The 19,980-nt window shown below is 41.2% G+C and overlaps 1 protein-coding gene across 1 annotated transcript in view; it reads left to right on the top strand.

Moving 5' to 3' along the window:
- Nucleotides 1-584: 584 nt before the first annotated feature.
- The window catches only part of GRHL2 (grainyhead like transcription factor 2), a 95,433-nt gene continuing 76,037 nt past the window's right edge, over nt 585-19,980 (top strand). Inside the window, exon 1 of the mRNA XM_060775681.2 lies at nt 585-946. Within this exon, the coding sequence (XP_060631664.1) occupies nt 927-946 (20 nt within the window). The 5' untranslated portion in view covers nt 585-926. The remainder of the gene's footprint in view (nt 947-19,980) is intronic.

Here is a 19,980-nt window from a genome sequence, read left to right as displayed (position 1 = left end):
ATTATATACTGTTATACCAGGTTTCAGCACTTTCTAGCTCTGCCTGAAGGTTTGAATTTGGAATCTTCTCCATACAAGGCATGCACTCAGGCTCCTCCCTAAACTACAAAGCCCAGAATTCTGCAGGAGGCAGAAACCGGATTTAAAGTGGATTCATTCTCTAGAAGTCGGCTCTTTCGAGTCCATTTCTCCTTCTTTCCTCTTGGTTGTCAGGCTGGAAACAACTCCATGCCGAGGCGAAGATCTCTCAAAGCGGGTTCACCTGCTTTGGCCCCAAACCTGAGTCCAAATACCCCTTTTCCCCTCTCCAACGCCCTATATGTAGAGAGAGTCTCTCTCCCAGTGTGTCTCGCCTGATTCCCCGCAGAGGCCACCAAGTTCCCTGAGAGTTCTAAGCCCAGGCCTTACCTGAGCGCGCCTCTTCCAATGGCTGCTCACCTTGGGAGCGCGCGCCGCCCAATCAGCTCGCAGCTCGTCCCTCTGCTGAGTGAAAGAATCCAACTCCTGGGAGGAAAGTTACCTGCAGGCGCCTTGAGGTCTTGGCGGCGGCTTCCTTTGCCTGAGCCCGAGAGAGCAAGTGGGAGGGAGGCAGGGAGGGAGGCCGGGAGAGCTTGCTGGAGAGGCCCAGCTCCGCCAGCCTGAGTGGCCCAGGCAGGAGCAAGGGGCGGGGAGAAGGGGCGCTTACCTGTCCCACTCCTACCTGCGCGGCTGGTTGAGGGAGAAGTAGAGGGGGGGAACCAAAAGCAGAATTACCAGTAGCTCTGGTTCTGCCGTCCTGGGAGCTCGCTCTCTCTCACACACACCTCTACACACACACACATACACCACACACACACACACACCTTCACCTGCACAGACTTGAAAGTCCAGTTCCACCAGCGAGACTGAGGCACCTGGAAAAGGGGAGAGAGTTCATTGGATCAAACATGTCACAAGAGACGGACAAGTAAGTGATCACAGCCAGCTTGCTCCTTTTGCTGCTCCTGAACGGATCAACTGGTTGGTTGTGTTTTCTTTCCTCTTTTTTTTCCTCCTCCTTTCACAAAACCCAACAATCTCGGTGGTGGACCTGCTGGGATTACATTTCCTCCTCTACCCAAGGCACAAAAGAGGCTGCTGAACAGCACCCACCAAGAGAGCCAGGGCTGGATCCCACCTTGCTTCTCCCAAGCCTTTCCCATTCTTCAATATCTATATAGGCATATAGATATCAATAATGCTACTTCTGAACTTTCTTTTGCTCTTCTTTCCCCAAGTTTTTTTTGGGTGGAAATCAAATCTTTGCTGCTTCTTGTTTTTCCCCACCATGTAGAGCAGGAGGCCCATTGCCTTTGCCATTGTCCATTTCCTTCAGGGCCCAGAGATGAAAAGGCGAGTCTTGGCTTTTGTGTCTCAATGCAACAAAAGGGCTTTTATATCAGGATCAGAAACGGCCATCTTCTCTCCTCTCCGCTCCCCTGGCACTCCTGTACATGTGTGGCGGGACAGGAAAAAAGAAGAAGATGGAATCCAGCTCTTTCTTCCAAGCCGTTCAAGGGGGGAAAAGAAAACTTGTTGCCATAACTGGGAAATAACCGTCGTACAGAGAGGTGTCTATGGAAGCCACTGCGTATGTGGGATTTACCCCAATTTAGGGAGAGGAAGTGATTTCGTGCTCAAAGTTTCTGTTTTGCAATTGATTGCTTTTCATATGCGTCTAAGGGCCCTTCTGCACAGTCCTATGTCCGGAATATCAAGGCAGGAAATCCCACATTATCTGAGTGTGGACTCAGGGCCCTTCCACACAGCCCTATATCCCACAATATCTGCTTTGAACTGGGTTATCTGAATCCACATTTAGGCAATGTGGGATTTTCTGCCTTGATATTCTGGGATATAGGGCTGTGTGGAAGGGCCTTCAGATAACCCAATTCAAAGCAGATTTTGTGAATTATCTGCCTTGATATTCTATGTTATATGGCTGTGTGGAAGGGCCCTTATATACATACTTGGGGCCCTTCCACACAGCCCTTTATCCCGGAATATCAAGGCAGAAAATCCCACAACATCTGCTTTGAATTGGGCTATCTGAGTCCACACTCAGATAATGTGGGATTTTCCGCCTTGATATTCTGAGATATAGGGCTGTGTGAAAGGATCCCAAGTATGTGTATAAGGGCCCTTCCACATCCATATAACCCAGAATATAAATGCAGATGATCCACAATATCTGCTTTGAACTGGGCTCCCTTCCACACAGCCCTATATCCCAGAATAACAAGGCAGAAAATCCCATATTATCTGAGTGTGGACTCAGATAACCCAGTTCAAAGAAGATATTGTGGGATTTTCTGCCTTGATATTCTGGGATAAAGGGCCCTGGGTTTTCCGAGTCCACACTTCCACATAATACAGTTCGATGTGGATTTTATATAACTGTGTGGAAGGGACCTTTATCTAATAGGGAAAATAATCATCACCAGATGAAAATTCCCCTGAGTTTTCTTTCTTAAAACACACTAGAATCCCAGTGATTAGTAAATAACAAAAAACACTGCATTTAAGTCCAATTTTAAAAAGTAATACAGAAAATCATACATAGCATGTACTATAGGGACATCTGCCCTGGAGTGTGGTGGAGGCTGCGTTTTTGGAGGGTTTAAGCAGAAGCTGGATGGCCATCGGTCGGGGGTGCTTTGAATGTGATTTTCTTGCTTCTTGGTAGGTAGTTGGACTGGATTCTAACTTTATGATTCTGTGATTTAGAAAGAAGCAACATTGCTTAGTGTTCAAAACAAATCAGATCACTTTGAAGTTGTAAAAGTTTCCGTGAACTTTTAATGTGCCTTTGCTGAAGGACATCATGCACTCAGGACTTGTGTGTGCGTATATATAAATATATATATCTATACACACACAAACTGGATTAGCTGTACACAATTCCTGCTCCTTTTGTTTTCTTCCAACTTCCAAACATATGCAAGGTTAGCTGTATACAATTCCCACTTCTTTCTATTTCTCCCAACTTCCAAACATATGCAAGGTGAAGAAGACGAAGTCTTTCTCAGGTGTCTGCCTCCTTGCTTCCTCTCCTTGGGTTGTGTTATTCTTCATTTTCCAGCAGATGTTACGGTTTCCTTGTGGCTTGGCTTGGTGTTTCCAGATCAGTGCTCACGATGAAGAGAGGGGGCCAGTAGTTTGTAATGGGCTGGGTCTCAAGGCCTGGAATAATAATAGATTTCGCCTCGAAGCCGCCTCCTGCAACATACATGTGCATTGAGAAGGAAAATATATTCTGCAGTAGTTGCCCTACAGCCGCTGACCTACAACTTATACCTGGACAAGGGGAGGACTTTAACAAAAGGGTCCATTATTCTAAAGCAAGTAGGGTTGCTGGCTGCAGACTGGAGGTGCAGGATCTGAGAAATTTCTAGCATGAGAAGGTTGGTAGATGGGGAAACTGGACTTGGATCAATATCCAGGGAGAGGCACATAGAGTCCGATAACCAGAAAACAACAATGTTTTGGAAGGAGGTCTATTGGGGAGAAAGTTGTATGAGAAAATAATTACTTGTGACTGAGGCAACTAGTAAATCAATCATGCTGCTTTGTGTACTTTTCGTACTTACTTTTAAAGTAAGTTCAGGCACACATTTTCCTACCCTTTTAATTCATAGTGGTAACTGCATCTTGTGCTAGAGATTGTGAGCCAAAAAGCAGTAATGGGTCTAGTGTGATAATCTAGATCAGGCATGGACGAACTTGGGCCCTCCAGGGTGTTTTGGACTTCAACTCCCATAATTCCTAACAGCCTCAGGCCCTTTCCTTTTCCCCCTCAGCCGCTTAAGCCGCTTAAGCCACTAAAGCGGCTGAGGGGGGAAAAGGAAAGGGCCTGAGGCTGTTAGGAATTGTGGGAGTTGAAGTCCAAAACACCTGGAGGGAAGGCCCAAGTTTGCCCATGCCTGATCTAGAATAAAATATTATTATTCTGATTATACCCTTTGAAGGAGCTGATGTCTTCTGTAATGGGTTTTGTTATGCTTGTTTTGGTTACGAAATGAGGTGCGTCCATTGTGTTCCAGTAAGAAAGACTGATTTTGATCAGTATCCGAGATGTTGTCACATATACACTTGAAGCCATTACCTGTTTAGCTCATTGAATTAGAAGTTTAGTTCATTACAGTCTTTTCTTTAGAAGTGAAGCAGCAGGGGTTCCTTTTAGTTTGTCTGTGACTTTACAATACTGTGCATTTTGTTCTTTATTGCCATATTTGTGCAAGTGCAGAATGAAAGTTTTGGTTTAATGTCCAAACCAATTTGGTTAACATTCAGGTTGCACACCCCCCCCCCCCCCCCCGGACAGTTTCTTAGTGCTATGCCACCCTGAATTTGTGGGGTATTTCTGAATAAATGTGTGAAAGATTGGTCTGGAGGACACAGGTACAGGCAAGATTTTCTTATTTATGTCTTGAAAGTGTTTACACAAAGTTGTGTTTTCTTTTGGGAGAAACATATTGTTACACAGTGTTCACATGTGTGTGCTACCTTTTTGCAATCAGGTCACCGGATACTTAAAATTATTTGCATGTGGCATAAAGTGCCATGAAATATTTGTATATTACAAACTTTTAAAAGAAGATAAGAAGCAGTTAAAGAAATTTACAGCTCTTTTTGTGTTTTATCTTCATAAAATTATTAGATTTACAACTACTTTAGGATATTCGTTACCCTTTGTATTGAGGATACTGCATTTTCATATCATCTCTTAGATCAGCGTTTCTCAACCTGGAGGTTGGGACCCCTGAGGGAGTCATGACGGGGTCTCAGAGGGGTCACCAAAGAGCATCGAAAAACACAGTATTTTCTATTGGTCATGAGGTTCTGTGTGGGAAGTGTGGCCCAATTCTATTGTTGGTGGGGTTCAGAATGCTCTTTGATTGTAGGTGAACTATAAATCACAGCAACTATATCTCCCCCAAATGTCAAGGTCTGTTTCCCCCAAACTCCACCAGTGTTTACATTTGGGCATATTGAGTATCAGTGCCAAGTTTTGTCCAGATCCATCATTGTTTGAGTCCACAGTACTCTCTGGATGTAGGTGAACTGCAACTCCAAAAGTCAACGTCAATGCCCACCAAACCCTTCCAGTATTTTCTGTTGGTCATGGAAGTCCTGTGTGCCAAGTTTGGATCAATTCCATCATTGGTGGAGTTCAGAATTCTCTTTGATTGGAAGTAAACTATAAATCCCAGCAACTACAACTCCCAAATGACAATCAATCCCCGCCCCAACTCCACTAGTATTCAAATGTGGGCATATCGGGTATTTGTGCCAAATTTGGTCCAGTGAAAGAAAATACATCCTGCATATCAGATATTTACATTACTATTCATAACAGTAGCAAAATTACAGTTATGAAGTAGCAACAAAAATAATGTTATGGTTAGGGTCACCACAACACAAAGAACTGTATTAAGGGGTCAAAGCATTAGGAAGGTTGAGAAACACTGTCTTAGATGGATAGCTGTTTACAAAGACTCCCCCCCCCCCTCCCCAAAGCTTCATTGAATTACATGGAGGCTGAAGGCAAAACTACAGAGTGTGCAGACTGCAGGACACATCTGAGAGATTTGTCAAGATGCAATTATTCCAATACAAAAGTATTTTTGTTCAGTTTGCTGTTTGGATCCTGTGAAAATGCACAGTGGTCCACCATTTCACCAGTATGATGCACATTGCTTTTTAATGACAGCCATGCTGGTTCAACAGTTAGTTTTGTGCAAGCTAATTTTCTGCACTTTTTAATCTGATGTTTGGAGATCAATTGTTCCTCATGGAAACTGTACAGAAAGTAATGGGAAACACAGTGTTGAAAACAAAGACCAATTCATAACAACCCTCTACATCAGATCATTCAATCTAGCTAGGGTTGTATTGTGATGTCACTCTTTCCCTTTGCCCATTAACATGTGATGAGACTAACTAGATTATATTATATTAAACTTCATTAATACTGATGACAAGTGAACTGAACAGAGTTTGGAAAAATTATTTTTTGCAACCACAATATCTAGACTCTCCAGATGCATCAGTGCCAATGCTGACTATAAGGTTTTAAGAGTTAGTAATGAAAGTAACTTTCCTAAAGTCCAGAGAAAATTATCCGCCTCCTTCTTGGTGTGTTCATGGTGTTCTACTAGCATTGTCATTTCCTCTCCTGGAGTAGCTTCGTAGTCTTAAATCCTTCGTGACAGATGAATTCCTATCACTGTGCCTGCCTGACAACAAATCTCAAAGGACTTATTTGTGTCCATGTGTTGTCGCAAAAAAGTTTTGAAAAATCTTGCATCTGCTGAAGTTAGGTTGGAGTCCATTACAGTTTATCCCAGATGAAACCTGTTCACCCTTCACGCCCACTAGACTCTGAAGAATCCTGCAGCACCCCGAGGCAGATGTCAGATTTGTCGGTCTTGAAAGTGCTTCAGGATGTCTTGTTGCTGTTCTGCATTCAAATGCTGGGGGAAAGGTTCACTTGCTGAATTTTTACTTGTCATACCGCTGTTAAAGGCATGGAGAATCTGCCTAGAAAAGGAAGTGTCAATAAAAACAAAACCAGACACAAGGTGACAACATAAAATAATGGCTCTGCTGCCTTTCTTGATTTCTGTTTCTGACTAGATCAGAGGTTAGAAGGGTGTGAAGCTAGTGGTAGAAACATATTGTATAGAGTAGTGGTTCCCGACCTTTTTTTTGACCAGGGACCGCTTGACTAGGGACTACTTTGACCAGTGACCACTCTCCAACATTAGTACCAAAAGGGTTACGAATCAGTTCTTGGTCAACTTTAGATTCGGTTTGGTTATTTGAAGTGCTGATTCAGAAAATTGCATTGGAAAGACCACATCAGCTCTAGTTTCTGATACAAAACATATGCCACCCCGTAGTCGCCATCTGCTTGCCCACAGAAAGCCATATTTAATAATCTAGAGCTGATTTTGTTTACCCAATACAATTTTCTGAATCAGCACCCCAAATAACCCCAGGAACAGGCCTAAAAATGAGGACACCAGGGCACCCCTGTTTCCAGGTGCCACATGTAATGGCTCCGCTCAGGGGGAGGGAAGAGGAAGAGAAGCAGTCAGGAGGCTTGTTGTCGTGCCTTTCATGGGTCATCAGCCTTTCCCCTCCCGACAACCCCATTGCCTTGCCACTACTATAAGAAGGCTTTGTGAGACCAGTCACTTTCATTGCAACAGTATAGTAATGGTGAGGCCACTGACCATATTTTAGTTCTTGGGAACCACTGGTGGTCCATGGACCACAGATTGGGAACTACTGGTATAGAGAAATGGGCCCAGACTCTGTGGGCATTTGGTTCTTATTTATTTTCTCATCATTGCCTTTTCTCTTTATGTTTTATTGCTAGTTCTCCACTTTCTAAGGTTTACAATGTCTAATGTTAATGAAAACGTGACAATGTGGCGTTGGGATCAAGCCTTTGGCAAATAACACAGTGCAAAGGATGCCTTGGATTTACGTGTAATGATTACCCAAATGGCCTGACTATCATTGCGGATAATGTGGTTTTATAGTTGTAATTGCAATGTATTATATGTTTTAATGCTCTTAATCTCATTTAAACTTTTATGTTTATTTAATTGTATATTAGATGTATATTGTTTTTAAGGCATTGAATTATTGCCTTTGCTGTAAGCCACCTTGAGTCCCCCTCAGGGTTGAGAAAGGCGGGATATAACTATAGTAAGCTAGTAAATAAATAAATAAATAAATTCATTTTTATTGTAATTTCTGGTATTTTACTGATTTCTTTTCGTTTTTAATTGGCAACCTGCCTTGACAACATACCACCAATTCAGATGTAGACAAACATTTTTGGATGGAGGAAATCTTGGAGATGCAGAGATCATATGTCCTTGAGCCCTCGTTGTCCTTCCAGTAACAACTCCGGCTCAATTGGTAGTAGGTAGATATCATTAGGTGGCTATCAACATATTCCTGTCTAATGGCCACATTACCAGTTTCAGCCAAACAAATTTCTTCTTTTTGTCCTCAAGATCGATCATGGTTTTACTCCTTCTCCTCTATTCTTCAGTTCAGATACATTCTTATATGTAATTTGAATTCTACCACTATCAAACATTCCTGCCAATCTCAAAAGTCGCTTTTCTTTCTCCTTTGGTGGCCCATATGTTTGGAGCTGCCTCCTGGAAATTAAAATGTCACCTCTGTGACGTCACCTCCATTTCATTATTCAATTTAGTCCTGATTGTAATACTTTTTAATCTCCAAACTTTGCATCCTCTATCTTCTATGTGACAGGAAACACAGATCTTGAACAAGTTGCTTATACATATAACTAGAGCTCTGGAAAAGTTATTTGTTTGGACTACAGCTCCCAGAATCCTCCAGTCAGCATGGCATGTTCCCTTTCCTCTTTGCTGACTTATAGATTGTAATGTTCACAGGCAGAGGCATTTCCTCATCAGGCACACTGATAGCAAAATGTAAACAAGGAAGTTTTAAAACCTAGCATGAATATAACTGTTTTAAAAGGGAAGTGGGTCATAGTTTCATATCATTGTAATCAATATGATAAGAAGCAGCGGAGGCCTATCCCGTTCCACAGAAATGTGATAATCTAGGAATATGCAGAATCATTTAAAAAAAGGGCTTTTACCTACACAGAGGCAGGAAACAGGTCTTTGGACGACTGTTTTTAAAAGAATGCTGAGAGGTATATATCCTAAGTAAACATTCTTGGAGGTTTCTGAACTTGAATCTCCTTAGGTTTGAAGAACTATCTATTAGGCAAGGTGTGAGCATGTACTCAAGAGAGTGAGATCTTATTGAGTGTGGTTTCCTCAACAGAAAGTGAAGTTAAAGTAGGAAAGTCCTTAGGAAAGTGAAAGAAAAACAGAGTGAGAAAGGACATGTTAATAGGCCTGTGGCATATTCATTCTTAGATAAATATTAGGATGGAAGCATTCACACATTTCTGTCTTCCTGATTTAATTGCTTGCTTTCTACATTGTTTCGATATGATAGAAGGTTCTGTAAAACTAAAACGCAATATTATGCACTAATAATATTGTTAGCCTTTGTAGATGCCACAGAGCCAGGATGCTGTTGGACAGTGGATCTCAACCTGTGGGTCCCCAGGTGTTTTGGCCTATAACTCCCAGAAATCCCAGCAGTTTACCAGCTGTTAGGATTTCTGGAAGCTGAAGGCCAAAACATATGGGGACCCATGGGTTGAGAACCATTGGTGTAGGGCTTTGTGTATTGGACTATTACTCTGTACAAGCATTTGAATCACTACTCAGACATGGAATTTTCTGGATGGCTTTGAACAAATTGCACTCTCTCCACCTCAGATGAAAGCATCATAGGCTTGCCTTAGAGTTGCTATGTCAGAAATCACTTGATGGCACCCAGAAACCTCAGCAAAGTGACACAAGATTCTTGCTTGTGGGTGTGTATTTTTTCACAGTGTCATTTAGAGATGAAAATCTCAGCCCTAACATTGGGTAGATCTGCACTGATCACTTACATCAGTTTTAGACTGGCACAGGAGAGAACATGTGAAGCTGGGAAGCAACAGTGCCAAATCCTGAGATCTTGACAGAGAGGAAGCAAATATCTTCACATGATGGGAGAGTGTTGAGACATATTAACACTTTATATATTGGCAAGCAATTTTTGGAAACCGCAAGAGCCCTTGTCATCAACTGTTTTGCTCAAGTCTTGTAGGTTCAGGACTGTGGTTTCAGTCAATCTACCTATCCTGTGGTCTCCCTTTTCTATTGTTTTCCATTTTACCAAGTGTATTTTCTAGTGAAACAAGAAGTCTCAGGATATGTCCAAAAGTATGGCAGCCTCAGTTTAGTAATTTTTGTTTCTTGTATAATATTTGTGTAATAAAGTGGTGGTGGTGCTGCTGGTGGTGGTTGTTAGAATTCAGGCTACATTTGCTCTAAGGAGCCCCCGGTGGCGCAGTGGGTTAAACTCCTGTGCCAGCAGGACTGAAGACTGACAGGTCGCAGGTTCGAATCCGGGGAGAGGTGGATGAGCTCCCTCTATCAGCTCCAGCTCCTCATGCGGGGACATGAGAGAAGCCTCCCACAAGGATGATAAAAACATCAAAATCATCCGGGCATCCTCTGGGCAACGTCCTTGCAGACGGCCAATTCTCTCACACCAGAAGCGACTTGCGGTTTCTCAAGTCACTCCTGACACGACAAAAAAAAAATGCTATAAGATCCATAGTAGTATATTTGTCTTTTTAGCAATCTATGCTGTATCCATACCAAATCTTTTACAGATCCACTTTTCAAATAAATATATGTTCTTCTTGATTGTTTTCTTCAATGTCCACCATTCACAATCTTATATAGAAACTAGTAATAATATGGATGATTCTGACATTGGTATTTAATTATACATCTTTAGGACTAATCTATTGACACCTCTCTACTTCAGTTGGTTTGCATTTTGACAATTAAAACACTGTGATGGATTCTGTCATAAAATGTCTACATTGAAGGATACGCCCACTTACAAAACATCCATTTTGAAGAAAGAAATTTGGAAAGGTTAAAGGCAAACTATCAGATCAATATACCAAAAGCTTGAACAGAGATTAAGACTGAGCCTTTCTCATTCCATTGAATTTTCCTTCTTCAGCAGAACACTGATATTACAGAGACAGACTGAGGTGGCAAAAAAGGCAATTTGTCATGAATATCTTCCTCATACAGAAAACATTCAGCCAATGCATACAGAAACACACATACATACAAGAGCTGGCCCCATAAAACAGGTACACATATACAAATATGGAGCAGAGACAAAATGCATGGGGTACAACACAAAGATAACATACCTATTTGCTTCATGTTCAATTTCTCCAATCCATGAGCTGTCTCCATGGTCCTGTCTTTGAATTTCTCCGTTTATTATTCAGCAGTGATGGATCTGTTTCCCATTCCCCTTTTTTTCCTTTTTGGGTGGCATTAAAACAAAAGCAATTTCTGAAAGACAGAGGGCAAAAATCCCTTTGATTTTACTTTCAGAGGAAAGCATCTCATTCTGCAATCTGCCTTTTATATTTTCCCTCATCTTGCTCCACACATCTCTGGGCCACAATTATGATCATAAAGGTGAAATTTCAAGTGGAAGCACATTGTTGTGCTGCCAGAGGAACCACGGGTTCTGAGATTCAGCGTATCTAGCTTCCCAGAAGGCCAAATCAGGCACAGACAGATGAAAGGTAAAATTAGAAGTTTATTCTCAGTGACCAGAGAAAATGTCAGTGCAGAAAGTGCTCCAAAGAACTGACATCCTGCAACAGCAAATGCAGAGCATTTTTATTTCATTTGACAAATATTCAAGAAACCAGCCACTTCTCCTGATTGGCTTAGAACAGATGTTTTGGCTTTCAACTCCCAGAAATCCTAACAGCTGGTAAACTGGTTGGGATTTCTGGGAGTTGTAGGTTGAGAATCACTGACTTAGAAACTGTCCAGCTAGGATCTACATCCTGAGTGGCTGAGGATTCCATCTGATGCCATTGGCTTTTCAAGATGGTGGGAAAAAATAAATAGTCATTGGAGTATTTGAAGCTTCTTTTCATTTATTGATCCACCCCTGGAAAGGAATGTGGTGTGGCATTGAGCAATGGGTTCATGATGAACTTAATGGATTTGGCTCTGGTGAGAACAATAGAGTTAGTCTAAAGCAGCAGTTCTCAAAGTGTGCTCTATGGATCCCTTGGGACTCTGCAAAGCATAATGAGGGGCTCTGAATTTTCCTCCTTCTCTTCTCTCTTCCCCCTCCAAACTTTCCCTGTTCTTTCCTGCTCCTCCCCTCCCCCACCTCCCTTGCTGCCAAAGCCACTTTCACCTCGGGCCCCCTCACAGCCAAAAGTATTTTCCCCTCACCAACCAGATCCCTTTCCCCTCACCTTCCCTGCTTCCAAAACCCTATTTCCCTCCCACTGCTCAGGGGTGCTTTGATTGTGCTTTTCCTCCATGACAGAAGGGTTGGATTGGATGGCCCCTGGCGTCTTCCACTGGAATACTGTTAAGTTTATGTTGTTTACAATTGTTCTTCATTTTAAATATTGTGCTCTTTTCTTTTCTTTCTTTCAATTTTTGCACTACAAACAAGATATGTGCAGTTTGCATAGGAATTTGTTAATTCCCCCCCCAATTCATACAAACATTCTCCATCCATCTGTCACTGACCCAGTCCAGCTGTCAAATTTTAGAACACAATGCATCAAAAAGTTTGCTTATGCCTGATATATATGCATTATACATAATATAAGATATAATATAATATATAAATATTTCTTGGGGCTCTACTAGAAACTTTTGCTTTACAAAGGGCTCTGCCGCTGAAAAGGTTGGAGAATCCCTGGTCTAAAGTACATAATAGGTGCTTGTAGGCGATGACCATTTCAATGGGTGTTGCAAGGGTGAAGATGGCTTGAGGCATGGGAGAAGAACAATTTCCAATCATATTAAGAAGAAGACCCAATCTTATTAAGAAGAGGACCCAGGAACTTTGATGCAAATCATTATGTTCTCCCCTCATGTCCCCCCCTCCCAGTTCATTGTGAGGGGATTATGGAAATTAGAAGGATCCTTTCCTGGGTTCCAGGTGTGTTAGGCAACAGTCCAAAGACAATTCATGGAAAGAGTTATTATAGGGCAAAGGTGCATGTGCTCACTGTATGTTTAAATTGTGTTAGATTTTAGCCTGTTCTTGTAAGCCGCTCCGAGCCCCAGGGGAGTGGCGGCATATAAGTTTGAATATTAAATAAATAAATAAATAAACGTTTCAATGGAGCCGGGTCTCACAATTTATGCACTTTATATATTTAATAATTTAGAGGTCTGGTTTTTCAATATCAACATGGGTATGACAAAAGTTCCTGAGGCAAGAAACTCACTAGTTCAGAGTAACATGCAGAGATCCATTAGTTTAAGTGCAATGTATAGGTGCCTCCAACTTGAACACATTCCTTTTAGAGACTATTACTTTGAGAATCCCTCAGATTTAGTATCCATAGAAGCTGGGAAATTTTGGAAGCTGCACTTCAAAAAGTAACCCTCTCACGCTCTGTGTATGCATATCATTCTCCTGATTATGTCCAAATCATGTAAATCAAGTAAAAGAAATTTTACAAACAATTTCTAAAAAGTTTTGCTTCATTATTTCTATGTTTTGAGGCCCAGGGATTGTTTTCAGAGATTAATAGTTTTATTTAGCATCAGATAATAGTGTCTTCTTTATCATTTGGGTAAAAATTCCTCAGGGTGTAGCACATCACCATCATGTCAGTTCATGCCCATTTAATTTGGGCTGTCTTTGTATATTATGAAATACTGCCGGCATTGGGAAAGAAGGAGCAAATGGAATAGAAGCTGCGAATGTAAAGATGTGTTCTTTATTTTGCACAATTCTGGGGTCATAAAAAGGTTGCAGTGAATTTAGAACAGAGTTTCAAAAACTTAAGTCTTATTTAATATATAAAAAATCAACTTGACAAAATGCCTATATTCTTTTGTTCTAGAACAACTGTGTTTATGTGCATGTGTGTGTGTGTCTGCATGTGACTTCAAATTGCCTGTCAGATTATGGCATCCCCATGATTTCACAGGGCTTCCTAGGCAAGGAAGGCCCAGAAGTGGTTTGCTAGTGCCTTTCTCTCAAATGTAGCCTAGAGCATAGTGGTTCCCAACCTTTGGGCTCCAGGTGTATTGGACTTCAATTCCTAGTAATCCCAGCCAGTTTACCAGCTGTTAGGAACTATGGGAGCTGAAGGCCAAAACACCTGGAGGCACAAAGGTTGGGATCGACTGCTATAGCACGAGATATTTGTTGGAAGTCTCCCATTGAAGCACTAACCAGAGCAGACCCTGCTTAACTTCAATGATCACATGGGATCCCTTGCCTTAGGGTATTTAGGCTCTGTAGAGGGCATTTATATGTTTAAATCTGGATCCAAAAGAAACTTCTTGTAGGATTAGTTGTTTAGTTAAATGAATAGGAAACAACAGTTACATGTGTGGCACTTTGTAGAATACAAGGATAAATCTGTGCCCTAGGAAATGTACTTTTACCCCAAGGGGACAATAGAAAAGTGTTTATTTCAGTTATGTTTATTCTGTTTGGAAGTGTGTTTTGTTGTTTTATTGTTGGTTCTGCTATTATGTGTCCTCAAGTAGCTTCCAATGTATATGACCCTAAGTCAGTGTTTCTCAACCTGGGGGTCGGGACCCCTAGAGGTGTATGTGTGTGTGTGTGTGGGGGGGGGGGGGGTGCCAGATGGGTCACCAAAGACCATTAGAAAACAAAATATATTCTGTTGGTCATCGGGGGTCTGTGTGGGAAGTTAATAATAATAATACCTTATTTCTATACCGTCCTCTCTCCCCAAAGTGACTCAGGGCGGTTTGCACATAAGAAGGCAGACATTCAATGCCTACGTGAGTACAAAACATCAAAAACACATCAATATATATGATAGAGCAGAATAGTAACAGTGAGTTTACCACAAAGGATTAAGCATTAGGATAAAAATATAATAGAATAGTCATAATTAACTAAAGCATAAACATTACAACAAATACCCTCAAAACAGTTTAAAAGTTTGGCCCAAATCTATCATTGGTGGGGTTAAGAGTGACCTTTGACCGAATCAAAATCCTGGCTACCGGCCTGATTTCCTTTTACAGATTTAAAGATTTAAACCTGATTTCAGCAAGTGAGTTATGTTGAGGTGTAGCAATGAGCAGGAAGCCTTTGCAATCATTGTCCAACAAAATGTTTTGTAGGTGTAATTCATACTTACTGTTTAACACATACAAACCAGTTGTAATAGCAAGGATGTGGAAGTGCAGCACTCACTGCATGCAAACCCTCCAGAGTTGATTTTGTAGTCCTTCGGGGTTCTTTCATTCTTTCTTGGTTTCCAAAAGGGGACAATTTTGGTATGTTTTTGTTTGACCTTTATAGAAATAGAAGTGAGCCTGAAGAGATTTTATTTGCCACTTCCTTTTGTGAAATAGAACTCCCTGGGAGTAAAATATTATGGAAGTGCCCCCTTATGCTCCTAGAAGGCATTTGGGAAAACATTTGATTCCTACCTCTTGGGGATGGGGCTTTCAGGGTTTACTGGGGTCTGTGAAGTTCCCTCCACTGGGCAACTGCCCATCTCTGCACTATAATCCTATACTATAACCTAATTCAGCCTCTTCCAGATTTGTTGTACTATATATGATACAACACATCTGGAAGAAGCTGAATTCAGCAGTACCCCTTTACTCCTTTGGTCAGATCTCACCAGGAATAATACTGTATCCAGTTCTGGGCATCACAATTCAAGAAGGATATTTTGGAAAATAGAAATCTCCATAATCTGTTGGGGATTTTATGATATTTGGAAAGACATGACTTTGTTAGAAGTCATAACCTTTTGGAAAACAATGGTTTGTGGTTTGTGGAATTCTGAGCTGAATCGGTTGAAAGTACCGCAAATCCCATCATCCGTTGTCCAAACTCCTCCAAACATATTGCTTTAGTGATTCATCACTATGCTTTAATTATGTTCAGTTTGTAACAATGAAAATACATCCTGCATATCAGAGATTTACATTACGATTCGTAACAGTATTTATGTATTTATTTTAGACATTTATATTCAGTCTTTCTCACCCCCACCCCACCCCGGAGGGGGACTCAGGGTGGCTTATAACCGGTAACCATTAGATGTCAACAACAATAATAAAAAATACAGATAAACGTTATCTAAAACATCATCATAAGTTAAAAGACCATTTAAAAGAGACAGTAGCAAAAGTACAGTTATGAATTAGCAACAAATAATTTTATGGTTGGGGGTCACCACACCATGAGGAACTGTATTTAGGGGTCACGGCATTAGAAAGGTTGAAAACCACTGACCTAAACATTAGAAAGGTCTTTCTGACACTTTGACAGTGGCATATGCTGCCTCACAGGGTAGTGGAATATCCTGGAGTTTTTTAAGTAGCGTGTGATGTCATGTCCGAGCCGTTGGGGAAAAACTATAGTGTCTGGCTTTATTTGGAGGCTATCTGTATACCTTCTGTTAAGATCAAGACCCTTAGCAGACACACTTTAGACAAGGTGAAAAGATAATCAAAATGAGTTTACTGCAAACAAGACAAATAAAGGGTTAACTCCACCTGGGACTATTATAAGGTAACTTAAAACAATATATTACAAAAGGAGCCTTTGTTGGATGCAGTCTCTGGGTCTTTGAAAGCTTCCTGCCTCTGGTGCAAAGTGATGGCTATAAACTGTCTCAATCTTCTTTCTTGTGAAGCATAAGCTGGCCATAAGCTTCTGTTGTCCCTTGGACTGGTGGTATAAAAATACTGCTGAATCTAAGTGTTAAGGATGCCTGTTTTTGGATTGCTTGGGATTACCAGACAATCCCAAGCCTAAATCACAGTAGCTCACTACCTCTGAGGACGCTTGCCATAGATGCAGGCGAAACGTCAGGAGAAAATGCCTCTAGAACATGGCCATATAGCCCGAAAAAACCTACAGCAACCCACAGTAGCTCTGTGGTAGAAAGAGAAGGAGTCCAGCCAAAGAGCTCTATGCAGTGAAATGGAATAGACCAACTAAGATTGGCCTTCAGGGGGATTTTAAGCTCCACCCAAAACTAATACAAAGGAAGGTATCTACACTATTGGGAAAACCTATGAATAGGGGGAACTGAAGCAGAGGAGAGGAAAAGGCAGAGCCAAGACTTCACATATGGATGGTCATCTGTCAGGAGTGCTTTGTTTTTGTATTCCTGCATGGCAGTATTCTTATAGCACTTTTTAACTGTGGGTGCACTGACACTGCACAGTGATAGCAGTTCAAGGTGACTTTAGTTGCTGTCCTATGGATTTCTGGAATTTGCCATCTGGTGAGTTACCTAGTTTTTTCTACTGAAGAGTTTTAGTGAACTTCCCTGCATTACAGCATTAGATCTCTAGATGTTAACTGGAGTTCTCTTACTGGTTTGCTAGTCATTGGTATCTATTTCTTAAGGTATCATCCTTCTGGCTTGCCTTGCTATGTAAATGGGATTTTACATTCCACAAACTGGAATTTCATTTGCATTTCTGAGTCACAGGGCAGTCTCTTAGCAGCAGAACTGAGAGTGGTTATGTAAACAGAAAACAATTATCTACAATTGATATAAATGTATGCCTATTTTGCTACGATGTGCAGGAATTGATAATTGCAAAAAAATAGCTACCCACGCTGCAAGAACACAGCAGTTTCACTGCAAATTCCAAATGCTTTTAGTCCCACAGAACTTTAAGGAAAATCAGTTTGCACAGAAATGGCCATGGTTTTTCCTGAGCAGAAAGCATGTATATTTTGCATAAAACACACTGATTCCTGTGCAAAAATATTAGGTTTTGTGCAGAAAGTACATGCAGGGAATTATTCTGTGCTGGAATCCATGTAAATGTATATATGGCATAAAAATCAATGCACTTTGCAGAAGTATACATATTTCTGTTCAGGAAAAGCATGTACAATTTTCGAGCATATGTTTTTTTCAGAGAGAGAAAAAAATATGGTTTTGAACAGGAATCAGTATGAGTTGTGCAAAATGCACCTTTTCTGCCTCAAAACACTTTATCTGTACAGAAAAACCACATTTTTTGTATGCAAATACATTTCCCCCCCAAAAATACAAAGAATTTCACAGCTGATCTCCTTTTCTTAAGGGGTTGAGATATGCTGCATTCATTGAAGATACGGATACTAACAAGAAGTCTTCCGTTCTCCAGTAAAAATATCAGCATCTTTTTTGCGTATAATGGAACAATTTCCAGAAACTCAAGCCAACATACCTAGTGGATTTGGGGATCTGTAGTACAAAAAGCTTATTTAGGCAATTGGGATAATTGGGCATAGTTGGGGTGGTTGTACATACATGAATATTCAGAAAAATTGTGGTTCTTTTCACACTCACACCTTAGAAAACAGATCACCTGCTGTCTCTTGGGAAAGAAGATGGGTAGCAATGGGGATACGGGGCATCATAAGCCAACTTTAGCAGGCAACGTAACTATCTGTTCAACTTATGGTGACTCTGTATATAAGAGATTTCCTTGAGCCCAGTTATCCATAGATCTACTCAGGCTGTTTGCCTTGCAAAATCAGGTTGTGGGTTTCTTGCTCTTCTTTTCCTACTGCTTTCCACTTTTCTGAGCATTATTGTTTTTTTTGGATGGCTTATGTCCAAAGTATGACAGCCTCTGTTCAATTGTTTTGGCTTCTAGTGGGAATTGAGGCTTGATCTGCTATAGGATCAACCAACTTATTTATCTTTTTAGTGGTCAATGATATCCATAGATTTTTTTTTACTCCAGCATTACATTTCAAATGAGTTGCTCATCACTTCAGCTTGCCTCACTGTCCAGCTTTCATGGTTGCATATACAACTCTGAAACAGTATGGTATTAAAAACAGAGACAATAGGTGTACTGGATAAGACAGCGTGTCTCAAAATGATGGACCCAATTTGAACAAAGACCAGTTGTTGAACCTGCAAGGCCATTCAATGCGAATCAAGGTGGCCAGTTGCAACGTTCACACCTGCCTTAAATAGACAAGAGTTCTTTCTCCCACCCTGAACATTTCAGAGATGTATAAACCCCATTTGCCCAGTTTCCAATAGACCTCACAATCTCTGAGGATATCTGCCATAGATGTGGGTGAAACATCAGGAGATAATGCTTCTGGAACATGGCCATACAGTCCGGAAAACTTACAGCAGCCCACTTTCTCAAGTGGTCTGAAAGCATCCATTTGTATTTCTCTCTCTTTAAGGCTGTGACTCTACTACACTTGATTTATTGTTGGGGAATTGTTCACAGCATTCCTCACTTTTGACTATCCTGGTGAGTGTAGTTTGGAAGGTGGCATTGTTCCCTCTCTTGTTTTACTGTACTTTTGGTATGACAAGGATTCATCTAGTGCTTTGAAAATTCACTAATTAAGAGGGGTTTTTGAAGCTCATGTTGAAATTGCTCTCCATTCTAAAACTGCTCATTCTGCTTTACTAACAACATGTTTGACAGCCATATAAAAATTCTTGTGTACTCATGTGTTTGACAAGCATGTAAAAATTGTGTTGTCGAAGGCTTTCATGGCTGGAATCACTGGACTGCTGTGAGTTTTCCAGGCTGTTGGACCATGTTCCAGAAGCATTCTCTCCTGATGTTTCACCCACATCTATGGTAGGCATCCTCAGAGGCTGTGAGGTCACAACCTCTGAGGATTCCTGTCATAGATGTGGGCAAAACATCAGGAGAGAATGCTTCTAGAACATGGCCCTACAGCCTGGAATACTCACAGCAACCCATGTAAAAATATTGTACACCATAACATCATCTACTGCTGCAACCATCAACATGTGCATTAGGAAAAAGGAATATTCAAGAGACTGGCTTGGATGCTGCTTACTTGCTTCTTCTTTTGCTAGAGAGTATATCTCCGCTTGCTTGCTTGCTTGCTTTACACAACCTGAGCAGGCCCTTCTTCCATCTTTTGCTTTCAGAGTTCCTAGTTGGGACCTTAGAAAGGTGGAAACAATGTCTTTCTTGTCTTGCAAAATCCCATTATCCCCCACTCTGTCCCACAATTAACAAGTTTGAGAACAAGGGTGCAGGAGGAGATTAATCCTGGCTTCTGGGCTTCATCTGGCTTTGAATTTGCTTAATTTATAGATTGCATCTGCTTCCTTGGTCATTCTTGATCAACTATCATCAAAGCCAATGAAGCCTTGCCTGAAGGAAAGGTCAAGACTAGGTTGAGGTTAATCACATCAAGATAGTTAGCCTCAAGGGTTTTGGAGGGAGAGTAAGTCACAGGTCGTTTTCTGTAGTTGGCAGAACCATTGAAACAGGCCAA

Source organism: Anolis sagrei, chromosome 4, assembly GCF_037176765.1.
Source record: "Anolis sagrei isolate rAnoSag1 chromosome 4, rAnoSag1.mat, whole genome shotgun sequence".
Classification (NCBI taxonomy): domain Eukaryota; kingdom Metazoa; phylum Chordata; class Lepidosauria; order Squamata; family Dactyloidae; genus Anolis; species Anolis sagrei.
Note: the sequence above shows the minus strand (reverse complement) of the source record. Positions and strands in the feature narration are given on the sequence as shown.